Source organism: Schistocerca serialis, chromosome 9, assembly GCF_023864345.2.
Source record: "Schistocerca serialis cubense isolate TAMUIC-IGC-003099 chromosome 9, iqSchSeri2.2, whole genome shotgun sequence".
Taxonomy (NCBI): domain Eukaryota; kingdom Metazoa; phylum Arthropoda; class Insecta; order Orthoptera; family Acrididae; genus Schistocerca; species Schistocerca serialis.
Window position 1 is genome coordinate 444,418,743 of NC_064646.1, and position 19,268 is coordinate 444,438,010.

At 42.0% G+C, this 19,268-nt stretch overlaps 1 protein-coding gene across 1 annotated transcript in view; it reads right to left on the reverse strand.

The window, feature by feature from the left end:
- The window catches only part of LOC126419696 (dynein regulatory complex subunit 2-like), a 117,031-nt gene that overhangs the window by 71,172 nt on the left and 26,591 nt on the right, over positions 1-19,268 (reverse strand). The window contains exon 4 of the mRNA XM_050086880.1: positions 8,279-8,458. Coding sequence (XP_049942837.1) covers positions 8,279-8,458 — 180 coding nt within the window. The remainder of the gene's footprint in view (positions 1-8,278; positions 8,459-19,268) is intronic.

The following is a 19,268-nucleotide window of genomic DNA, read 5'->3' on the forward strand; positions in this document are numbered from 1 at the left end:
ACAGAGAGCAGCGCGCTTCGTTACAGGATCATTTAGTAATCACGAAAGCATTACAGAGATGATAGATAAAATCCAGTGGAAGACTCTGCGGAAGAGATAGTCAGTAGCTCGGTACGGGCTTTTGTTGAAGTTTCGAGAACATACCTTCACCAAAGAGTCAAGCAGTATATTGCTCCCTCCTACGTATATCTTGTGAAGAGACCATGAGGATAAAATCAGAGAGATTAGAGCCCACACAGAGGCATACTGACAATCCTTCTTTCCACAAACAATACAAGACTGAAATAGAAGGGAGAACCGATAGAGGTACTGAAGGTACCCTCCGCCACACACCGTCAGGTGGCTTGCGGAGTATGGATGTAGATGTAGATGTAGACACAAAGACCGTGTCTCCTCCATAGGCCAAAACAGCCCCATTTCCCATTCTATAATGTCAATTTACTCTGTGACTCATTCCACAGCTGTGAATGTTTCTCCTTCTCCATGGGATCTACAAAATGTGATGAATGAACAAATGAAGGAACAAGAAATTTTTGTAATTTTCTTTATTTATTTATTTGAGACAGAGCAGCTATGATAGTGACACATTAGTGTCCAAAATATGGATGGGCAGTTCCACCCTCCTGGAATTTGGATCACAGACTCCTTATTCGTTATAGGATTCTCAATCTTACCTAGAAATTAAATTATCCTGTTGCAATGCCGATTGCAACAGGAAACACCGTGACCTTAGCTAGCACTATATAACTTGGGGTTGCTTTGTTTGTCAAAATAGTCACCATAACTTATAGCATTTCCTCATCGCTAATGCGATACAGTGCTGTTTTTCAGTGATGGCCAATGTGCATCTTTAGAGAACATTGAGGAAATAATTATAATCACCAATGTGTTTGACACAGTGCAACATACGGGCGTCCTTCTACCAAATGTTCATTCCATTCGACATCACTGCACAACAGTGTTCAAAACTGAAGATGTAAGGAGTGTATTGGCCCTACTGGTCGATTTGAGAGATGTTTTGTAAGATTTCTCACATTCGTATTGTCGAATACTGGCTGTGAGTTACATTTTACCCACACAACGCCAAAAAATGTTTTTTCTGAACCCATGTTTCACTTTTGTCATGAGAGTCAAAATTAAAAATCACAAAATAACATCATTAGCATGTTTGGATGTGAAGTTTCGTATGCAAAAAGATGACAACAATGTTGCATTAGCGTTATTTATACAGAGTGGTCAGAAACAGTCCGTTAAGCCTGTAAGGGTGTTGGCAGGTAGGTTATACTGGGAAATAACTGTAAAATTCGATATGTTGCACCGTTTCCGAGTTAATTAGCTTCGAAGTTAGCCAACCAAGCCTCTGCACGCGCAATTTCAAGTGACTTGCGAGACGGTTTTGCCAAACGTGTTCTTAGTTTGCTTTCGTAAAACAGAAAAATTTGGACATGGGACGATATTGCGGCAGGCTGGGCAGTCTCGAGCGTTATCATGTACGCTACAACAACTGACAGTAATTATATCTGGCGGGCCGCTTGAATTTATGCGCCCAACAGCCTGACTGGCTAACTTCAGTGCAAATTAACTCGGAACTGCGCAATGTATCGAATTCCTTCTTAACAATTATTTTTCAGCAGAACCTACCGCGCAACACCATTATAAGCGTTTGAGACTGTTTCTGACTACCCTGTATAAATTTGTTTCCTGTTTCTCGACTTGCGAGGAGAGGTCCCCAGCGGTGGGTTTGCGAGTAATCAACGAAAAAAAAATATATATATATATATCTTACACAAACTGGTTGCGTCACGTAGTGGTTATACTACAAGTCTAATACATTGGCATCTTCAACTTTTGTGGTCCCGTCCTCCTCAGTTGCGCGTAATACTACGGCATATTGATAAGTTTCACTTATGGACCGTCTGACAGCAACTGAATAAAGCACAATTTTTAGTGCCATACGCGTTTCGCCTTTATTTTCTGCAAGGCATCATCAGTGGCAGGTTGCGTAGACAGTTTCTTACATATTACGCTCCTGTTGCATTTTTGGTGTTGTTCTTCTTCCTATGAGCGCCAATTTGCTGTTTTTTCCACATTCCACAGCACTATGCACTGAACGCTTGTTTTAATGCCATTAAAAATTGTGTTTTATTCAGTTGCTGTCAGACGGTCCATAAGTGAAACTTATTAATATACCGTACTAATACATTGGCTATTAACGTTTTCAGTTGCTCTCTTTTTTTTCTTCCCATCATTCTTTTTCGAGTTCGACATTTTGTGCATGTGAATTTAAGTATATATTTACCTACATAGTATTTAAACGCTTCGAAACGCCGGTCTATCGGTTAGAAAAGAAAAGAGGAATAATCTACTTATATGCGCAATGGTGTCAAAAATGTAATTTTCGTTAAAAGATATACATTTTCTCAGATGGCAGTTGTCATATAATTTTAAACGTAATTTCACGTTGCACTACTGGCAAAATTATGCAGATGAAGATTTAAACGATAAAAGGGATTATAAGTAAAACGAAATTCAAGCAATATGAGCACTATAAATAATGTATACAATTACATGCACGAAAATGCAAGATGATAAACTGGAAGAAATTAAATTGATGTTAATGCTTGGAAATAATCAAAATCACATGCACAAAGATTCCAAGTGGAATAAGAGCTATATGAAGAAAACACGAGAGCAATGTGAAAACTTAATACGGTGATTAAAATGACGTGACAATGGAATATAAACTATATGTAAAAGCATTAACCGAACACCAAAAAAATGATCAAAGGGATTTGGATAATGATTTTAAAAAAATTTCAAAGTATGTGATGAGAGTTGGATCGACATTTTACATATGAGGCTTGTAACATATCCGTTATGTTACGCAACCAGTCGACAAAATAAAGGCATAATTTTTGAAGTCATAGAGCGTCATGCGAAATTAGGAAACTATTTTCGTCGATAACTCGCAAACGAGGGCCCACCGAGGTGAATGGTTTTTGGTGTGTGTCATCTGGAACGATCACCTGTCATACTGTTTAGATGGATTCAAAGAGTCGATCCCCCTGCTGGGGACCTCTCCTCGTTCGAGGAGTATCAAACACTGATATTTTTCGCTAATTATTTTTGCTAATATCGAAATAGAATTTCCTCCAGTATTAACGCGTTAGTGAGTTGACGTAAGGATAAAAATCTATTGTGCAATTCTTTATAGCATCATTTCGTTACGTGTTAGGTTTAAATAATATTTAAAAATGTACATCCCAGATATTAATGAAATATGTTCACCTTTTTGTATGAAAATAATCTTATACTGGATTAGATACTGAGTGGACAACTGTGAAATGTTGTCATTCTTCAGTTTCTGCCGGCGTATTTGTCGACAGAACAGTCCACGGGTGTACAGCCAGTCCATAGTGTCCGACAGGCAGAATATTCCGGAAGTCAGACATGTCGCCATCGTCAGGTGCATTGACGAACTGAGCCCCTGAGTGAGATTACCACAGACACCGACGCAAGCATCTTCGCGTCGGCCGATGCGTGCCCTTGAGCGCGAGGGAACGGCCTGTGCTGGGAGGGGATTTGAATCAGCTACGTGCCCTACGGCTGCGGTCACAGCTGCTCCAACGTCGGTGGATTCTTGGCGCCACGCGTTCCGATTGGCCGGTCGTGGGCTTGCCCTGTTGCCGTTCGTCGGTTGACGGGCAGCGCTATAGTTGTCGGTTCAGACATACAAACTTACCTCAACCCATCACTGCCTCAATTTGATACGCACACTTTGATACGCACACGTGTCGAATAGGTCTTGCTGTTTGTCTCTACCTCCCGTCAGAGGCATTCACAAGCAAGCTTCACTTCGGAGCACACAAACACGTCACATGTGGCGCATAGCGGCACAGTATTCGTTTGGAGAACAACTAGGTATGGTTTTTGTTTGTGGACTAGCCGACGGTAATCCGCATGAAGCTCGACGATTTATGAGGAACAGTACCCAGCAAGATGCCACCCACACATGCAAACGTTTACACCAATTCTCAGGCGACCTGGCGAAATAGGCTCATTAGCGGGATAGCAAGGTGATGCTGGTAGACCTCGAACATGACGGGATGCTGCATTTGAAGAGACTGTTCTCGAGTGCTTCGAGGAAGCACCTACGACAGGCACCCGAGCGGTTAGAGACGACATGGGGGTCACTCATCAGTTAGTCTGGGAGGTTTTGAGGGATGATTGCCAGAATCTATTTAGTTTCCACCCTGTCCAATACCTAAATCCTGTGGCGGACTGTGAACAAAGGCTAGGGTTTTGCCGGTGGTTTCTGCGATGTGTTGCACGAGATCCCGACTTCCCTGCCATTGTGTTGTTAACCGACGTGTGCACCTTCCATTGGGATGGCCTTTACAACACTCAAAACGTTCATTACTGGGAAAGGGGAAATCCTCAAGTCACATATGTCCACGGACACCAGGAACTACTTTCGCTCAACATTTGGGCAGGCATTGTCGATGACCATGTGATTGGACTGATGTGTCTACCTCCTCGACTTAGCAGGGCAAATTACCTTCACTTTTTGCAAGAAACTCTACCCTGCCTGCTGGAAGATATTCTCCTGGACATACGGCTACACATGTGGTTGCAACATGATGGGGTGCTCACACATAGCAGTTGTGCTGTGCGCAGATATTTAAATGAACTCTTTGATGGCCAGGTAATTGGCAGAGGTGCTCATAGGTCATAGCCCCTGCTGTCACCAGACGTCACGCCACCGGACTCTTTCATGTGCGGATTCTTCAAGGTTCTAGTTCACCCACCTGGACGTGAACCACCTAGAAACGAAGAGGAATTAAAGAATCGCTTTCAACATGCCGCCAATCACATCAGGGCCATGCCAGGAATCTTTGAGAGAGTTTGGCAAAACACCGTTCGACATTACCAAGTTTGCGTCACGGCAGAGGGTCGCCAGTTCGATAATCTGCTTTAAGTAAACAATGTAGTAGCTACAACAAAAGCTCTTATCAGGGCTGACACGATTTGTAGAAGACTTCCTGTAAGTGAATTAAAGCTGTTGACAGGTTTGTTCCTGGTACGTCATATCATGAAACTAAACTGGATGTGTCGGGACCCTGGCGGATTTACCCCCAGGCCTCCAGAGTGGAAGCCTGGTGTGCTACCATCGAGTGTGCAAGCCGCCTTGGATACATCGCGATCTCCAGCAGGCAAAGCATTCGCAGTCATGCGTCATCAAGAGCATCTGGCAATGGGGCAATGCCGCGGCCAATTGGAGTGTGTGGTACCAAGTTTCCGTGGCTTAAAAATGGTGTGTTGTCGACCTACATAATATTAGTAATTTTGGTTCCTACTGGGCTAAAATTTCGTGACACAATTTTTCCCCACCCTATGTGTATCTTGAAGCGCCAAAGAAACTGGTACACCTGCCTAATATCATGTAGGGCCCCTGTGAGCATGCAGAAGTGCTGCAACATGACATGGCATGGACTCGATTGATGTGTGAAGTAGTGCTGGAGGGAACTGACACCCTGAATCCTGCAGAGCTGTCCGTAAATCCGTAAGAGTACGAGCGGATGGAGATCTCTATTACACAGCACGTTGAAAGGCATCCGAGATATGGTCAATAATGTTCATGTCTCTGCGGTGTTTACTGGCCAGCTGAAGTGTTTAAATTCAGAAGAGTGTTCCTGGGGCCACTCTGTAACAATTCTGGACGTGTGGAGTGTCGCATTGTCCCGTTGGAATTGCCAACGTCCGTCGGAAAGCATAATGGACAAGAATGGATGCAAGTGATCAGATAGGATGCTTACGTACGTGTCGCCTGTCACAGCCGTATCTAGGCGTATCAGGGGTCCCGTATCACTCCAACTGCACACGCTCCACACCATTACAGAGCCTTCACCAGTTTGAACAGTCCCCTGCTAACACGCAAGGTCCATGAATTCATGAGTTTGTTTCCATACCAGTAGACGTCCATCTGCTTGATACAATTTGAAACAAGACTTGTCCGACCAGGCAACATGTTTCCAGTCATCAACAATCCAATATCGATACTGACGGGCCCAGGCGAGGTGTAAAGCTTTCTGTCAAGCAGTCATGAAGGACACCACGAATTATCTCGAGTACGTAACAGAACCTCCGATAACTGAGGGCAGAGAGTGTACTACTCACCAAGTTCTTTACGACACAGGAAAGCTCATTCACATGCGTTCTGCGTCTCTTTAATAGCAAAAGCCGCTGTACAGCACTCGCATTCAAGCACAAAGGCGTCGTGGTATCCATCCCACCCTAAGAGGTCAAAATCTAACCTACTTCATGCATAAAATAGATTATAACCTCACCAGACCTAACCTAACGTCTTTGTCCCCGCCAAAAAGTGACGAAGGAGATCGACACACTATGGTGAAGCTGTCGGCCGATATTATCCGGCGACCTCTGGTGCCCATTGGGCACTGTGGATCTGCAGTACACCCATGGAGTGTTCGACCAACTGTGAAACGTTTTGGATTAGTTATATTAGATTAATTACTCATTCCATAGACCCATAAAAGAGGGAATCCTCCTGGGTGTGGAACATGTCAGATAAACACATTACAAAAATGTAATTAGAAAAACTTGAGTTTCATTAATTTTAATGATCCTCAGACAATAAACTGTAAAATTATGTACGTGAATTAAATTTAAACTTCTAATATTTACAGGTTTAATAGTTACTTCTGCTTTCATTAAATCCATCATTCAGGCATCTGCTAGTTTCTTGGCTATTACAACCAAGTGTTGTCATAAATTAAAGTAAATTATTCGTTTCAGTGATCCTTCATTTAGAACAGTCTGATTATGTACAAGATTTAAAATTAAACTTCCACTATTTACAGATTTAAGACTTATATCTGCTATCCATACATCCATCATTCACACAGTAGGTAGTTACTTGACTGTTACAACCAAATATTGTCAAAAATTAAAGAATAATAAATTTTCATTAAAATGGTCTACTGCACTTGTTGAGAAACTCATGGATGGAATAGAAGGAGTTGGCCACCAAAAATTCTTTTACATTATGTTTAAATTGTGCCTTGTCTGAAACTAAACTCTTAATGGTTGCTGGTAACTTATTGAAAATATGTGTTGCTGAATACTGGACTCTTTTCTGGGCAAGAGTAAGTGATTTTAAATCTTTATGTATATTTTTCTTATTCCTAGTATTGATACTGTGTACTAAGCAGTTAGTTTGAAAAAGAGATGTATTATTTACAACCAACTTCATTAAGGAATAAATATACCGAGAAGCTGTGGTTAATATGCCCAATTCTTTGAATAGGTTTCGACATGATGTTCTTGGATTTACACTACTCATTACTCTTTTTATACGCTTCTGTACTCTAAAACGTTTTTCTCTGTTTGTGGAGTTACCCCAAAATATGATACCATATGACATAATGGAGTGAAAATAAGCAAAATTTGCCTTTTTTTTTTTACATTTATATCTCCTATTTCTGACATCATTCGTATTGTAAAAACAGACTTGTTTAGGCGCTTTAGCAGTTCGTTAGTATGTTGCTCCCAACTGAATTTATTATCAAGTTGCAATCCCAAGAATTTTACACTCTCAACTTCTCCTATTTCCATGTCATTATATTTTATACACACACCAGAAGGAAATCTCTTGGAAGTTCTGAACTGCATATAGTGGGTCTTTTCAAAGTTTAATGACAGTAAATTGGCTATGAACTACTTATTAATGTCAGTAAAAATTTGATTAGCTGCTCTTTCTAAATTTATATTTGATTTACTATTTATTGCAATCTTTGTATCATCTGCAAATAAGACAAACTTGGCATCTGGTAATGTAACAGATGACAGGTCATTAATATACACAATAAACAATAGTGGGCCTAGTATGGAACCTTGTGGAACACCACATGTAATTTCTTCCCAGTCAAATGATGTCTGATTGCCTACAGCTGAAGTGTTACGTACTGACACCCTTTGTTTTCTAGTAGTAAGATATGACTGAAACCACTTTGCAGCACTACCGGTGACGCCATAATATTGTAATTTACTTAAAATAATGCTGTGATTCACACAGTCAAACGCCTTTGACAGGTCACAGAATATGCCAGGGATACAATGAGTTTTCGTGTATATCCTGCCAGACGGAGCTCTTTGTTCACAACCCGTTCCCAGACTCCCCGGCCCCCGTTTCTCTGTGCCGGAACGCCGGCCCCGGCTCCCGCCCCCCCCCCCTCCACCCCCACCCCCGTGTACTCACGTAGAGGTCGGCGAGGCGTTCGTCGCCCGAGTCGCTGTCGAGGCGCTGCAGGCGGTCGTGCTCCTTGCGGCGCGGCGCGGTGCGCTGGCGGTAGTCGGCCACGGTGCCGTGGCAGCGCGCCCACAGCAGGTTGACGCGCCGCTCGCGCTCCGACCGCATCAGGTTCATCGTGTCGCTGTACTGCAACACCGTGGGCACGCCGCGCAATGTCCAGCCGGCTCTGCGCACCACGCCTAGGGCTACTCGTCAAGTTTTAACTGCCACCTCAGAAGAAAGCAAGTCCTCGACCGCGAATCTTGGTGGTGGTACTTGTTCTCCTCCACGTATTCACCCTTTCAATGCCAGTATCCTGACAACCTGGCCAAAATTTCAAATGTTAAAAACCAGACAAAAGCCAAGATCGCGCAAAATATTTTTATTCAAGACAACCGGTTTCAACAGTCTTTGCAGTCATCTTCACGTTTTAAACATTTTTTATTGCAAAACACGTTCATTTTTGCGCTGAACCAGATGCAACGAGGTGTCGTCAAGTGGATAAAACTCAGCATATTACAAACGTTTGTCATCGCTACAATATCAAAAAACACAAAGAACCTTGTCCGATAGGCCACGTTCATATACGCAACACTCACAGATGCTTGTTACATTACATGTGTTCAGCATATCTATACACAGTTATAAGAGTAGAGGGACATGAAAGGGAAGCAGTGGTTGGGAAGGGATTGAGACACGATTGTAGCATCTCCCCGATGTTATTCAATCTGTATATTGAGCAAGCAGTGAAGGAAACAAAATAAAAATTCGGAGTACGTATTAAAATCCATGGAGAAGAAATAAAAACTTTAAGGTTCGCCGATGACATTGTAATTCTGTCAGAGACAGCAAAGGACTTGGAAGAGCAGTTGAACGGAATGGACAGTGTCTTGAAAGAAGCATCAACAAAAGCAAAACGAGGATAATGGAATGTAGTCGAATTAAATCGGGTGATGCTGCGGGAATTAGATTAGGAAATGAGACACTTAAAGTAGTAAAGGAGTTTTGCTATTTTGGGAGCAAAATAACTGATGATGGTCGCAGTAGAGAGGATATAAAATGTAGACTGGCAATGGCGAGGAAAGCGTTTCTGAAGAAGAGAAATTTGTTAACATCGAGCATAGATTTAAATGTCAGGAAGTCGTTTGTGAAAGTATTTGTGTGGAGTGTAGCCATGTATGGAAGTGAAACGTGGACGATAAATAGTTTAGAGAAGAAGAGAATAGAAGCCTTCGAAATGCGGTGCTACAGAAGAATGCTGAAGATTAGATGGGTAGATCACATAACTAATGAGGAGGTATTGAATAGAATTGGAGAGAAGAGAAATTTGTGGCACAACTTGACTAGAAGAAGGGATCGGTTGGTAGGACATGTTCTGAGGCATCAAGGGATCGCCAGATTAGTATTGGAGGGCAGCGTGGAGGGTAAAAATCGTAGAGGGAGACCAAGAGATGAATACACTAAGCAGATTCAGAAGGATGTAGGCTGCAGTACGTACTGGGAGATGGAGCAGCTTGCACAGGATAGAGTATCATGGAGAGCTGCATCAAACCAGTCTCAGGACAAAAGACCACAACAACAACAACAATACACATGCGGTATTGTCTGCCGCATTTATAACATGTAACAACCATTTGTGAGTAATATGTACAGGGACATGGCCGTTTGGACTAGGTACTTTGTGTTCTTAAATGTTTTAGCGATGTCAAATGTTAATGATATGCTGAATTTTGTCCACTTGATATTTTGTGGATGGCTGAAAGCAAGGGGAAACTACAGCCGTAATTTTTCCCGAGGGCATGCAGCTTTACTGTATGATTAAATGATGATGGCGTCCTCTTGGGTAAAATATTCCCGAGATAAAATAGTCCCCCATTTGGATCTCCGGGCGAGGACTACTCAAGAGGACGTTGTTATCAGGAGAAAGAAAACTGGCGTTCTACGGATCGGAACGTAGAATGTCAGATCCCTTAATCGGGCAGGTATATTAGAAAATTTTAAAAGGGAAATGGATAGGTTAAAGTTAGATATAGTGGGAATTAGTGAAGTTCGGTGGCAGGAGGAACAAGACTTTTGGTCAGGTGAATACAGGGTTATAGATACAAAATCAAATAGGGGTAATGCAGGAGTAGGTTTAATAGTGAATAAAAAATAGGAGTACGGGTAAGCTACTACAAACAGCATAGTGAACGCATTATTGTGGCCAAGACAGACACGAAGCCCACGCCTACTACAGTAGTACAAGTTTATATGCCAACTAGCTCTGCAGATGACGAAGAAATTGATGAAATGTATGATGAGATAAAAGAAATTATTCAGGTAGTGAAGGGAGACGAAAATTTAATAGTCATGGGTGACTGGAATTCAAGAGTAGGAAAAGGGAGAGAAGGAAACATAGTAGGTGAATATGGATTGGGGCTAAGAAATGAAAGAGGAAACCGCTTGGTAGAATTTTGTGCAGAGCGTAACTTAATCATAGCTAACACTCGATTTAAGAATCATGAAAGAAGGTTGTATACATGGAAGAACCCTGGAGAAACTAAAAGGTATAAGATAGATTATATAATGGTAAGACAGAGATTTAGGAATCGGGTTTTAAATTGTAAGACATTTCCAGGGACAGATGTGGACTCTGACCGCAATCTATTGGTTATGAACTGTAGATTAAAACTGAAGAAACTGCAAAAAGGTGGGAATTTAAGGAGATGGGACCTGGATACACTGAAAGAACCAGAGGTTGTACAGAGTTTCAGGGAGAGCATAAGGGAACAATTGACAGGAATTGGGGAAAGAAATACAGTGGAAGAAGAATGGGTAACTTTGAGGGATGAAATAGTGAAGGTAGCAGAGGATCAAATAGGTAGAAAGACGAGGGCTAGAAGAAACCTTTGGGTAATAGAAGAAATATTGAATGTAGCTGATGAAAGTGGAAAATATAAAAATGCAGTAAATGAATCAGGCAAGAAGGAATACAAACGTCTCAAAAATGATATCGACAGGAAGTGCAAAATGGCTCAGCAGGGATGGCTAGAGGACAAATGTAAGGACCTAGAGGCTTATCTCAGTAGGGGTAAGATACTGCCTACAGGAATATTATAGAGACCTTTGGTGAAAGGAGAACCACTTGCATGAATATCAAGAGCTTTGATGGAAACCCAGTTCTAAGCAGAGAAGGGAAAGCAGATAGGAGGAAGGAGTATATAGAGGGTCTATACAAGGGCGATGTACTTGAGGACAATATTATAGAAATGGAAGAGGATGTAGATGAAGATGAAATGGGAGAGATGATACTGCGTGAAGAGTCTGACAGAGCACTGAAAGACCTGAGTCAAAGCAAGCCCCCTGGGGTCGACAACATTCCATTAGAACTATTGACGGCCTTGGGACAGCCAGTCCTACTCTACCATCTGGTGAGCAAGATGTATGAGACAGGCGAAATACCCTCATACTTCAAGAAGAATATAATAATTCCAATCCCAAAGAAAGCAGGTGTTGACAGATGTGAAAATTACTGAACTATCAATTTAATAAGTTACAGCTGCGAAATACTAACGCGAATTCTTTACAGACGAATGGAAAAACTGATAGAAGCCGACCTCGGGGAAGATCAGTTTGGATTCCGTAGAAATGTTGGAACACGTGAGGCAATACTGACCCTACGACTGATCTTAGAAGAAAGATTAAGAAAAGGCAAACCTACGTTTCTAGCATTTGTAGACTTAGAGAAAACTTTTGACAATGTTGATTGGAATACTCTCTTTCAAATTCTGAAGGTGGCAGGGGCAAAATAAAGGGAACGAAAGATTATTTACAATTTGTACAGAAACCAGATGGCAGTTATAAGAGTCGAGGGGTATGAAAGGGTAGCAGTGGTTGTGAAGGGAGTGAGACAGGGTTGTAGCCTATCCCCGATGTTATTCAGTCTGTATATTGAGCATGCAATAAAGGAAACACACGAAATGTTCGGAGTAGGTATTAAAATCCATGCAGAAGGAATAAAAACTTTGAGGTTCGCCGATGACATTGTAATTCTGTCAGAGACAGCAAAGGACTTGGAAGAGCAGTTGAACGGAATGGACAGTGTCTTGAAAGGAGGGTATAATATGAACATAAACAAAAGCAAAACGAGGTTAATGGAATGTAGTCAAATTAAGTCGGGTGATGCTGCGGTAATTAGATTAGGAAATGAGACACTTTAAGTAGTAAAGGAGTTTTGCTATTTTGGGAGCAAAATAACTGATGATGGTCGAAGTAGAGAGGATGTAAAATGTAGACTGGCAATGGCAAGGAAAGCGTTTCTGAAGAAGAAAAATTTGTTAACATCGCGTATAGATTTAAGTGCCAGGAAGTCGTTTGTGAAAGTATTTGTATGGAGTGTAGCCATGTATGGAAGTGAAAAGGTGGACGAGAATTAGTTCAGAGAAGAAGAGAATAGAAGCTTTCGAAATGTAGTGCTACAGAATAATGGTGAAGATTAGATGGGTAGATCACATAACTAATGAGGAGGTATTGAATAGCATTGGGGAGAAGAGAAGCTTGTGGCACAACTTGACTAGAAGAAGGGTTTGGTTGGTAGGACATGTCCTGCGACGTCGAGGGATCACCAATTTAGTATTGGAGGGCACCGTGGAGGGTAAAAATCGTATAGCGAGACCGAGAGATGAATACACTAAGCAGATATAGAAGGATGTAGGCTGCAGTAGGGACTGGGAGATGAAGAAGCTTGCACAGGATTGAGTAGCATGGAGAGCTGCATCAAACCAGACTCAGGACTGAAGACCACAACAACAACATTTTGTGGATGAGTTTCAGCGCAAAATGAACATGTTTTACTGCAAAAAGTTGTTTAAGACCTGTAGGTGATAGCAAAGACTGTTAAAACCGGTTGTCTTGAATAAAAAATATTTTGTGCGATCTTGGCGTTCAATGGTTTCTAACAGTTAAAACAGATCACCCTTTATTACTCTCATAACGAGAAAATGGAAACAAAATTTCAAAACCTGCTCCAATACGGCTGAAGATGGGTATAATGGGGTTCCTGACCCAACTATTAATGATTTTTATAGCAGAGTTGATAAAGTCGAAACAGCGAATCGAGTATAGTGAAAAGAATCTAGGAAAAAGTAATGAAGTGGACAAAAAATGTTTTCGGTGAGCTATTCTATTTTTTACGGTAAGCTTTATTACAAAATATATACTGTTAATAGAAAACAGGAGTTTTGTAAATATTCTTAAGCTTCTGCTTCTTGTTATTCATTTCCTTCTTCATCTTTATTACCCCCGACAACTGAGTCCTCGTAATCGTCTGCTGCAGGTACCAAGAGCGCAACAGCTTACTACGACAGAGTTTTCACTTTCCTCGGAGATGGTTTCCGCAAATAAGAAATATAGGGATCGGTTGTTGCCAGAAGTTTTCGGAAGATATCCTCCAAATTTTTCAGGCGAGAAGACTTTCGGGCGAAGCTAAGGCTGTATTGTCTTATTAATTTGTTTGTTGGCTCCTGCTCGTCTTCCGGCAGCTGACCAGTTGGTAAACTTGCAGAAGCAGTTATGTTTGGTCGACGGATTAACAGCCTATGCTGTTGGCATATTGTACTATTACATAATGCCTGGCTGTTGCAATAGCGAAGCTTCGAAACTTTTCAGCGTGAATTTTCTATTCTGTTTTCTCAGTACAAACAAAGAAATTTTCCAACTGTCGCTTAGAAGATGGCTAAAAGCCGGAGTTGCGGCTAGTAGCTGGATATTATAGCTGATTCGCAAAGATAATAGTACATACATGTGGACGGAATGAGAAAGAAGACGGACTGTCGTGGAATGTAAAACTAATTTCTTCTTTTTCACCCGCGTTTTACTGTTCTTTTTGGTTGCATTCCGGTAAGAAGTTAATGAACAAAAACTGATTCTTAATGAATAATTAAATAATGAAATAAGTAGTCGTAACTGAGTATATACTTTCTCGGACAGTCTCCATTAAAAAAAAAAAAAAAAAAAAAACGAAAAAAAAACGCACTGATTTCGCTGAACAAAAATGCTGCGTTGGATCTGAAATTCAATCTTCGGAAGAAGTAACTAGCCGCTTCTAACAGCGGAATTCAATTGTTCCAACATTACACTAGCTAATCCATTAACGAAACTTTTAACACCGAACGTTTTATGTTATTTATGACCAAATTTTCGGGATTCCAAAATGCGACGGCGGATGTCTTGGCGGAGACTTCGATTATAAAACTATTCATTTTGGCTGTTCAGGAAACGTTTCACCTCGAAAATCACGTGACAACTCCTGTCACGCAATGGTTTCTTCATCTAAGGAAATAGGTTCAAATGGCTCTGAGCACTATGGGACTCAACTGCTGAGATCATTAGTCCCCTAGAACTTAGAGCTAGTTAAACCTAACTAACCTAAGGACATCACAAACATCCATGCCCGAGGCAGGATTCGAACCTGCGACCGTAGCGGTCTTGCGGTTCCAGACTGCAGCGTCTAAGGAAATAGGAGGCAGTCGCTGGGCACCGTATGAGGTGGATGCAGGGGTGAGGCAAAACATGACAGCGCAGAGAAGCAGCGTGTACGACTGTGTGCTGTGCAGCAATAGAAGACGGCAGCGTCCCGTTTCCCTCAGACAGCTTCCGGAGATGCTTCGTCAGGAGATTTCGGTACTGTTCGCCTGTGATAGCTTGATCCTTATTTGAGTGTAATCTACCTGTGGGAAAGGGCTCCTATCGGAGCACAAAAAGAGCCAAATCCTTCTCTTTGAATGACTCAGCACAGACTGTTGCAGCGTTGTTCCCTGTCACATAGAGGGAACGAGGTACCACCTAATACTGCACTTCGCAGTCGTCCGCGCCACTTTGTTTCGCCCGCTCTAGCGCTTTGCAGCGGTACTGTTGTTGTTGTTGTGGTCTTCAGTCCAGAGACTGGTTTGATGCAGCTCTCCATGCTACTCTATCCTGTGCAAGCTGCTTCATCTCCCAGTACGTACTGCAGCCTACATGCTTCTGAATCTGCTTAGTGGATTCATCTCTTGGTCTCCCTCTACGATTTTTACCTTCCACGCTGCCCTCCAATACTAAATTGCTGATCCTCAGAACATGTCCTACCAACCGATCCCTTCTTCTATTCAAATTGTGCCACAAACTTCTCTTCTCCCCAATCCTATTCAATACTTCCTCATTAGTTATGTGATCTACCCATCTAATCTTCAGCATTCTTCTGTAGCACCACATTTCGAAAGCTTCTATTCTCTTCTTGTCCAAACTATTTATCATCCATGTTTCACTTCCATACATGGCTACACTCCATACAAATACTTTCAGAAACGACTTCCTGACACTTAAATCTTTACTCGATGATAACAAATTTCTCTTCTTCAGAAACGCTTTCCTTGCCATTGCCAGTCTATATTTTATATCCTCTCTACTTCGACCATCATCAGTTATTTTGCTCACCAAATAGCAAAACTCCTTTACTACTTAAAGTGTCTAATTTCCTAATCTAATTCCCTCAGCATCACCCGACTTAATTAGACTACATTCCATTATCGTTGTTTTGCTTTTGTTGATGTTCATATTACACCCTCCTTTCAAGACACTGTCCATTCCGATCAACTGCTTTTCCAGGTCCTTTGCTGTTTCTGACAGAATTACAATGTCATCGGCGAACCTCAAAGTTATTATTTCTTCTCCATGAATTTTAATACCTACTCCGAATTTTTCTTTTGTTTCCTTTACTGCTTGCTCAATACACAGATTGAATAACATCGGGGAGAGGCTACAACCCTGTCTCACTCCCTTCCCAACCACTGCTTCCGTTTTATGCCCCTCGACTCTTATAACTGCCGTCTGATTTCTGTACAAATTGTAAATAGCCTTTCGCTCCCTGTATTTTACCCCTGCCACCTTCAGAATTTGAAACAGAGTATTCCAGTCAACACTGTCAAAAGCTTTCTCTAATTCTAAAAATGCTAGAAATGTAGGTTTGCCTTTCCTTAATCTATTTTCTAAGATAAGTCGTAGGGTGCATGTTGCCTCAAGTGTTCCTACATTTCTACGGAATCGAACCTGATCTTCCCCGAGGTCGGCTTCTACCAGTTTTTCCATTCGTCTGTAAGGAATTCGTGTTAGTATTTTGCAGCCGTGGGCTATTAAACTGATAGTCCTATGACGCGAGAATTAAGCTGTGTAGTAGGACTGCAGTCATGTACCGGCAAACTATGAAAAAATTAATTACATAACTTTGTCTTTTCGAGTTGATAATTTAAACTTTATGACTGTCGTTGGTAGAAACTTAGCGTGTGCCGTGAGCTCGAGCTCGATAACTGGTAACCTGGACGACTCTTTTATCCAGGCAAGTGAATTTTCCCACCGCCGTGAAACTTCCGTGATCGCGAGAACCTGAACAAGGCAGGAGCCAGGCCGTGATCCAGGAATAATGTCTTCAATTTTTTTCAGGAGAGGAACGCATGTACACCAACCGCCAGTCGGGTGGTTTCAAAGTAGGGAGTGACTGTACAAGGAAAGGGGAAAAATATAGGGAGAGGAGGGAGCTATCTGGACGAGAGACGACGTGGACGGGACCGCGAGGGTGACGGCGGGAGGTGTGGAGGGGGGGGGGGGGGGGGAAGGAGAGAGAAGGCACTGCAGAAATGGGCAGCAGCAGAAGGCTGTCATCCGACCGGACATAAAGGCAAGGCACTGAGATGAGTCCAGTCCCTGAAAAACTATCAGTTGTAGCGATAGCTCTACTAGTAAACAGTTCAACATCTCAATTTCCGACAGGAGACAGTTGTGGCATATGGTAGCACTTATATACGTTTCCAACACTGAATTCGTGTTTGTTAAGTCTGGCGACAACTATTATACAGTGCGTTTTAAAAAGAACTTCCTAGTTTTAATGTGTCCTAGAATCTGTACAAAGTGGCGTACACTATTCTAGTTTGTGGTGTTTGATTCATCAACTCTCAAAGTTTGGCTCCCCTGCAGTTGGCAAGTCTGCTTGACGTTGAGACGGCACCAGCGCTGTTTTTTCCTCTGTTCCCTCAGTTGAGTCTACGGCGGTTGGGACAGTTACACCTGAAAGTTGGTGAATATGTGTCGAGAAGTGGAAAATCGTCTCGACGTGTGCAGGGCAACAAATGGATCCCACCTTGACGTCTACTAACATTAAACAAAACTTGAAGTAATTCTCTTTCATGATATGTACTCACTGATGTAATTTTTCATTAATTTCCCCATTAAATGTATATTTAAAACTATGGAGTTCTTTTTCAAACACCCTGTATTTTGCCAGTTGAACACGGAATCCAGTTAAATGTAAGCAAATAAATGTTACTCCGCAGTTTCCTTTCTAGGGATTTGTTTCTTTCGTGTATTTAGTCTATCCTTTTGTTTAGTTTGAGTATAGCAGTAACGTTCAAAAATGTTCAAATGTGTGTAAATTTCTTTGAGACCAAACTTCTGAGGCCATCGGTCCCTAGACTTACACACTACTTACTCTAACTTATCCTATGAACACAAAACGCACGCGCACACACACACACACACACACACACACACACACACACACACACACTCACACACACACACACACACACATCCCCGAGGGACGACTCGAACCTCCGATGGGAGGGACCGCCCAATCCGTGACATGGCGCCTCTAACCAAGCGGCCACTCTCTGCGACCAGCAGTAATGTAGAGGAGAGTAAGAGAAGGTTGTAACTTATCCCCGATGTTATTCAGTCTGTACATTAATCAAGCTGAAAACGAAACGAAGAGATAAGGCTACGAGACAGGGTCTGTCAGAGACGGCAGAGTTGTTTACTTGGAAGATCAGTTCAAATAATGGATAGCGTTTGGAGAAGATGTTATCAGATGAGTATTAATAAAAATAAAATAAGGGTAATTCAGTATAGGCGGATTAAATCAGGTGACAATGAGGCATTCGGATTAAGGAATGAGACGTTAAATTTGGGAGATGTGTTTTACTATTTAGGCAGCAAAATAATTGATGATGGGTAGAGGGAATACAAAATTCGGTCTGGCATTAGCAGGAAAACATGCACAAAAAAGAGAAAATTGTTAAACAGTATATAAATGTGGTAACTGCGATGTAATGACCAGTTTTCGTCAATTTTGACATAAAACAGGATCTGATCACTGCTTTCTTTTTTTAATGTTGACCGTTTCCGTTCTATACCATCATTATCCTATGTATCTCATGCTCACTGCATACATCGAAAATTGTAATACATTAAAAGAAAAAAATTGAAATTAAAGACTATTTTTTGTTCTACAATTTTTAATATAAATTCCAGTGTTGTGAGGTCTTTTCGGAAGGCATTTGTGTGAAGTGTAGCCTTGAGAGGAAGTGAAACGACAAGACTAGAATAGAAGACTTTGAAATATGCTGCTGCAGGGCATAGACTAGACGGGTAGATCGAATGAAGTGATCCTGAATCGAAATGGGGGAAAAGAAATTTATAGCACAACTTCACTAAAAGAAGGAGTTGATTGACAGGAGACACGCTGAGGCATTCAAGAAAAGTTAGTTTGGTAATTGAGCGAAGTGTGAGGGTAAAAACTGTAGATGGAGAGCAACGCTGCTACACAGTTAGCAATATCACAAGGTTGGGGGTGCAGTACTTATATGGAGACGGAAGAAGCTCCACAGGATATACGAGCGCGGATAGCTGCAGCGCCGGCCGCGGTGGCCGAGCGGTTCTAGGCGCTCCAGTCCGGAACCGCGCTGCTGCTACGGTCGCAGGTTCGAATCCTGCCTCGGGCATGGATGTGTGTGATGTCCTGAGGTTTAAGTAGTTCTAAGTCTAGGGGACTGATGAGATGTTGAGTTCCATAGTGCTCAGAGCCATTTGAACCATTTTTGATAGCTGCAGCATACGAGTCTTGAGAGTGAACACAACACCTAAACGATATGCCTGCGGTCCCCGTTAGTAT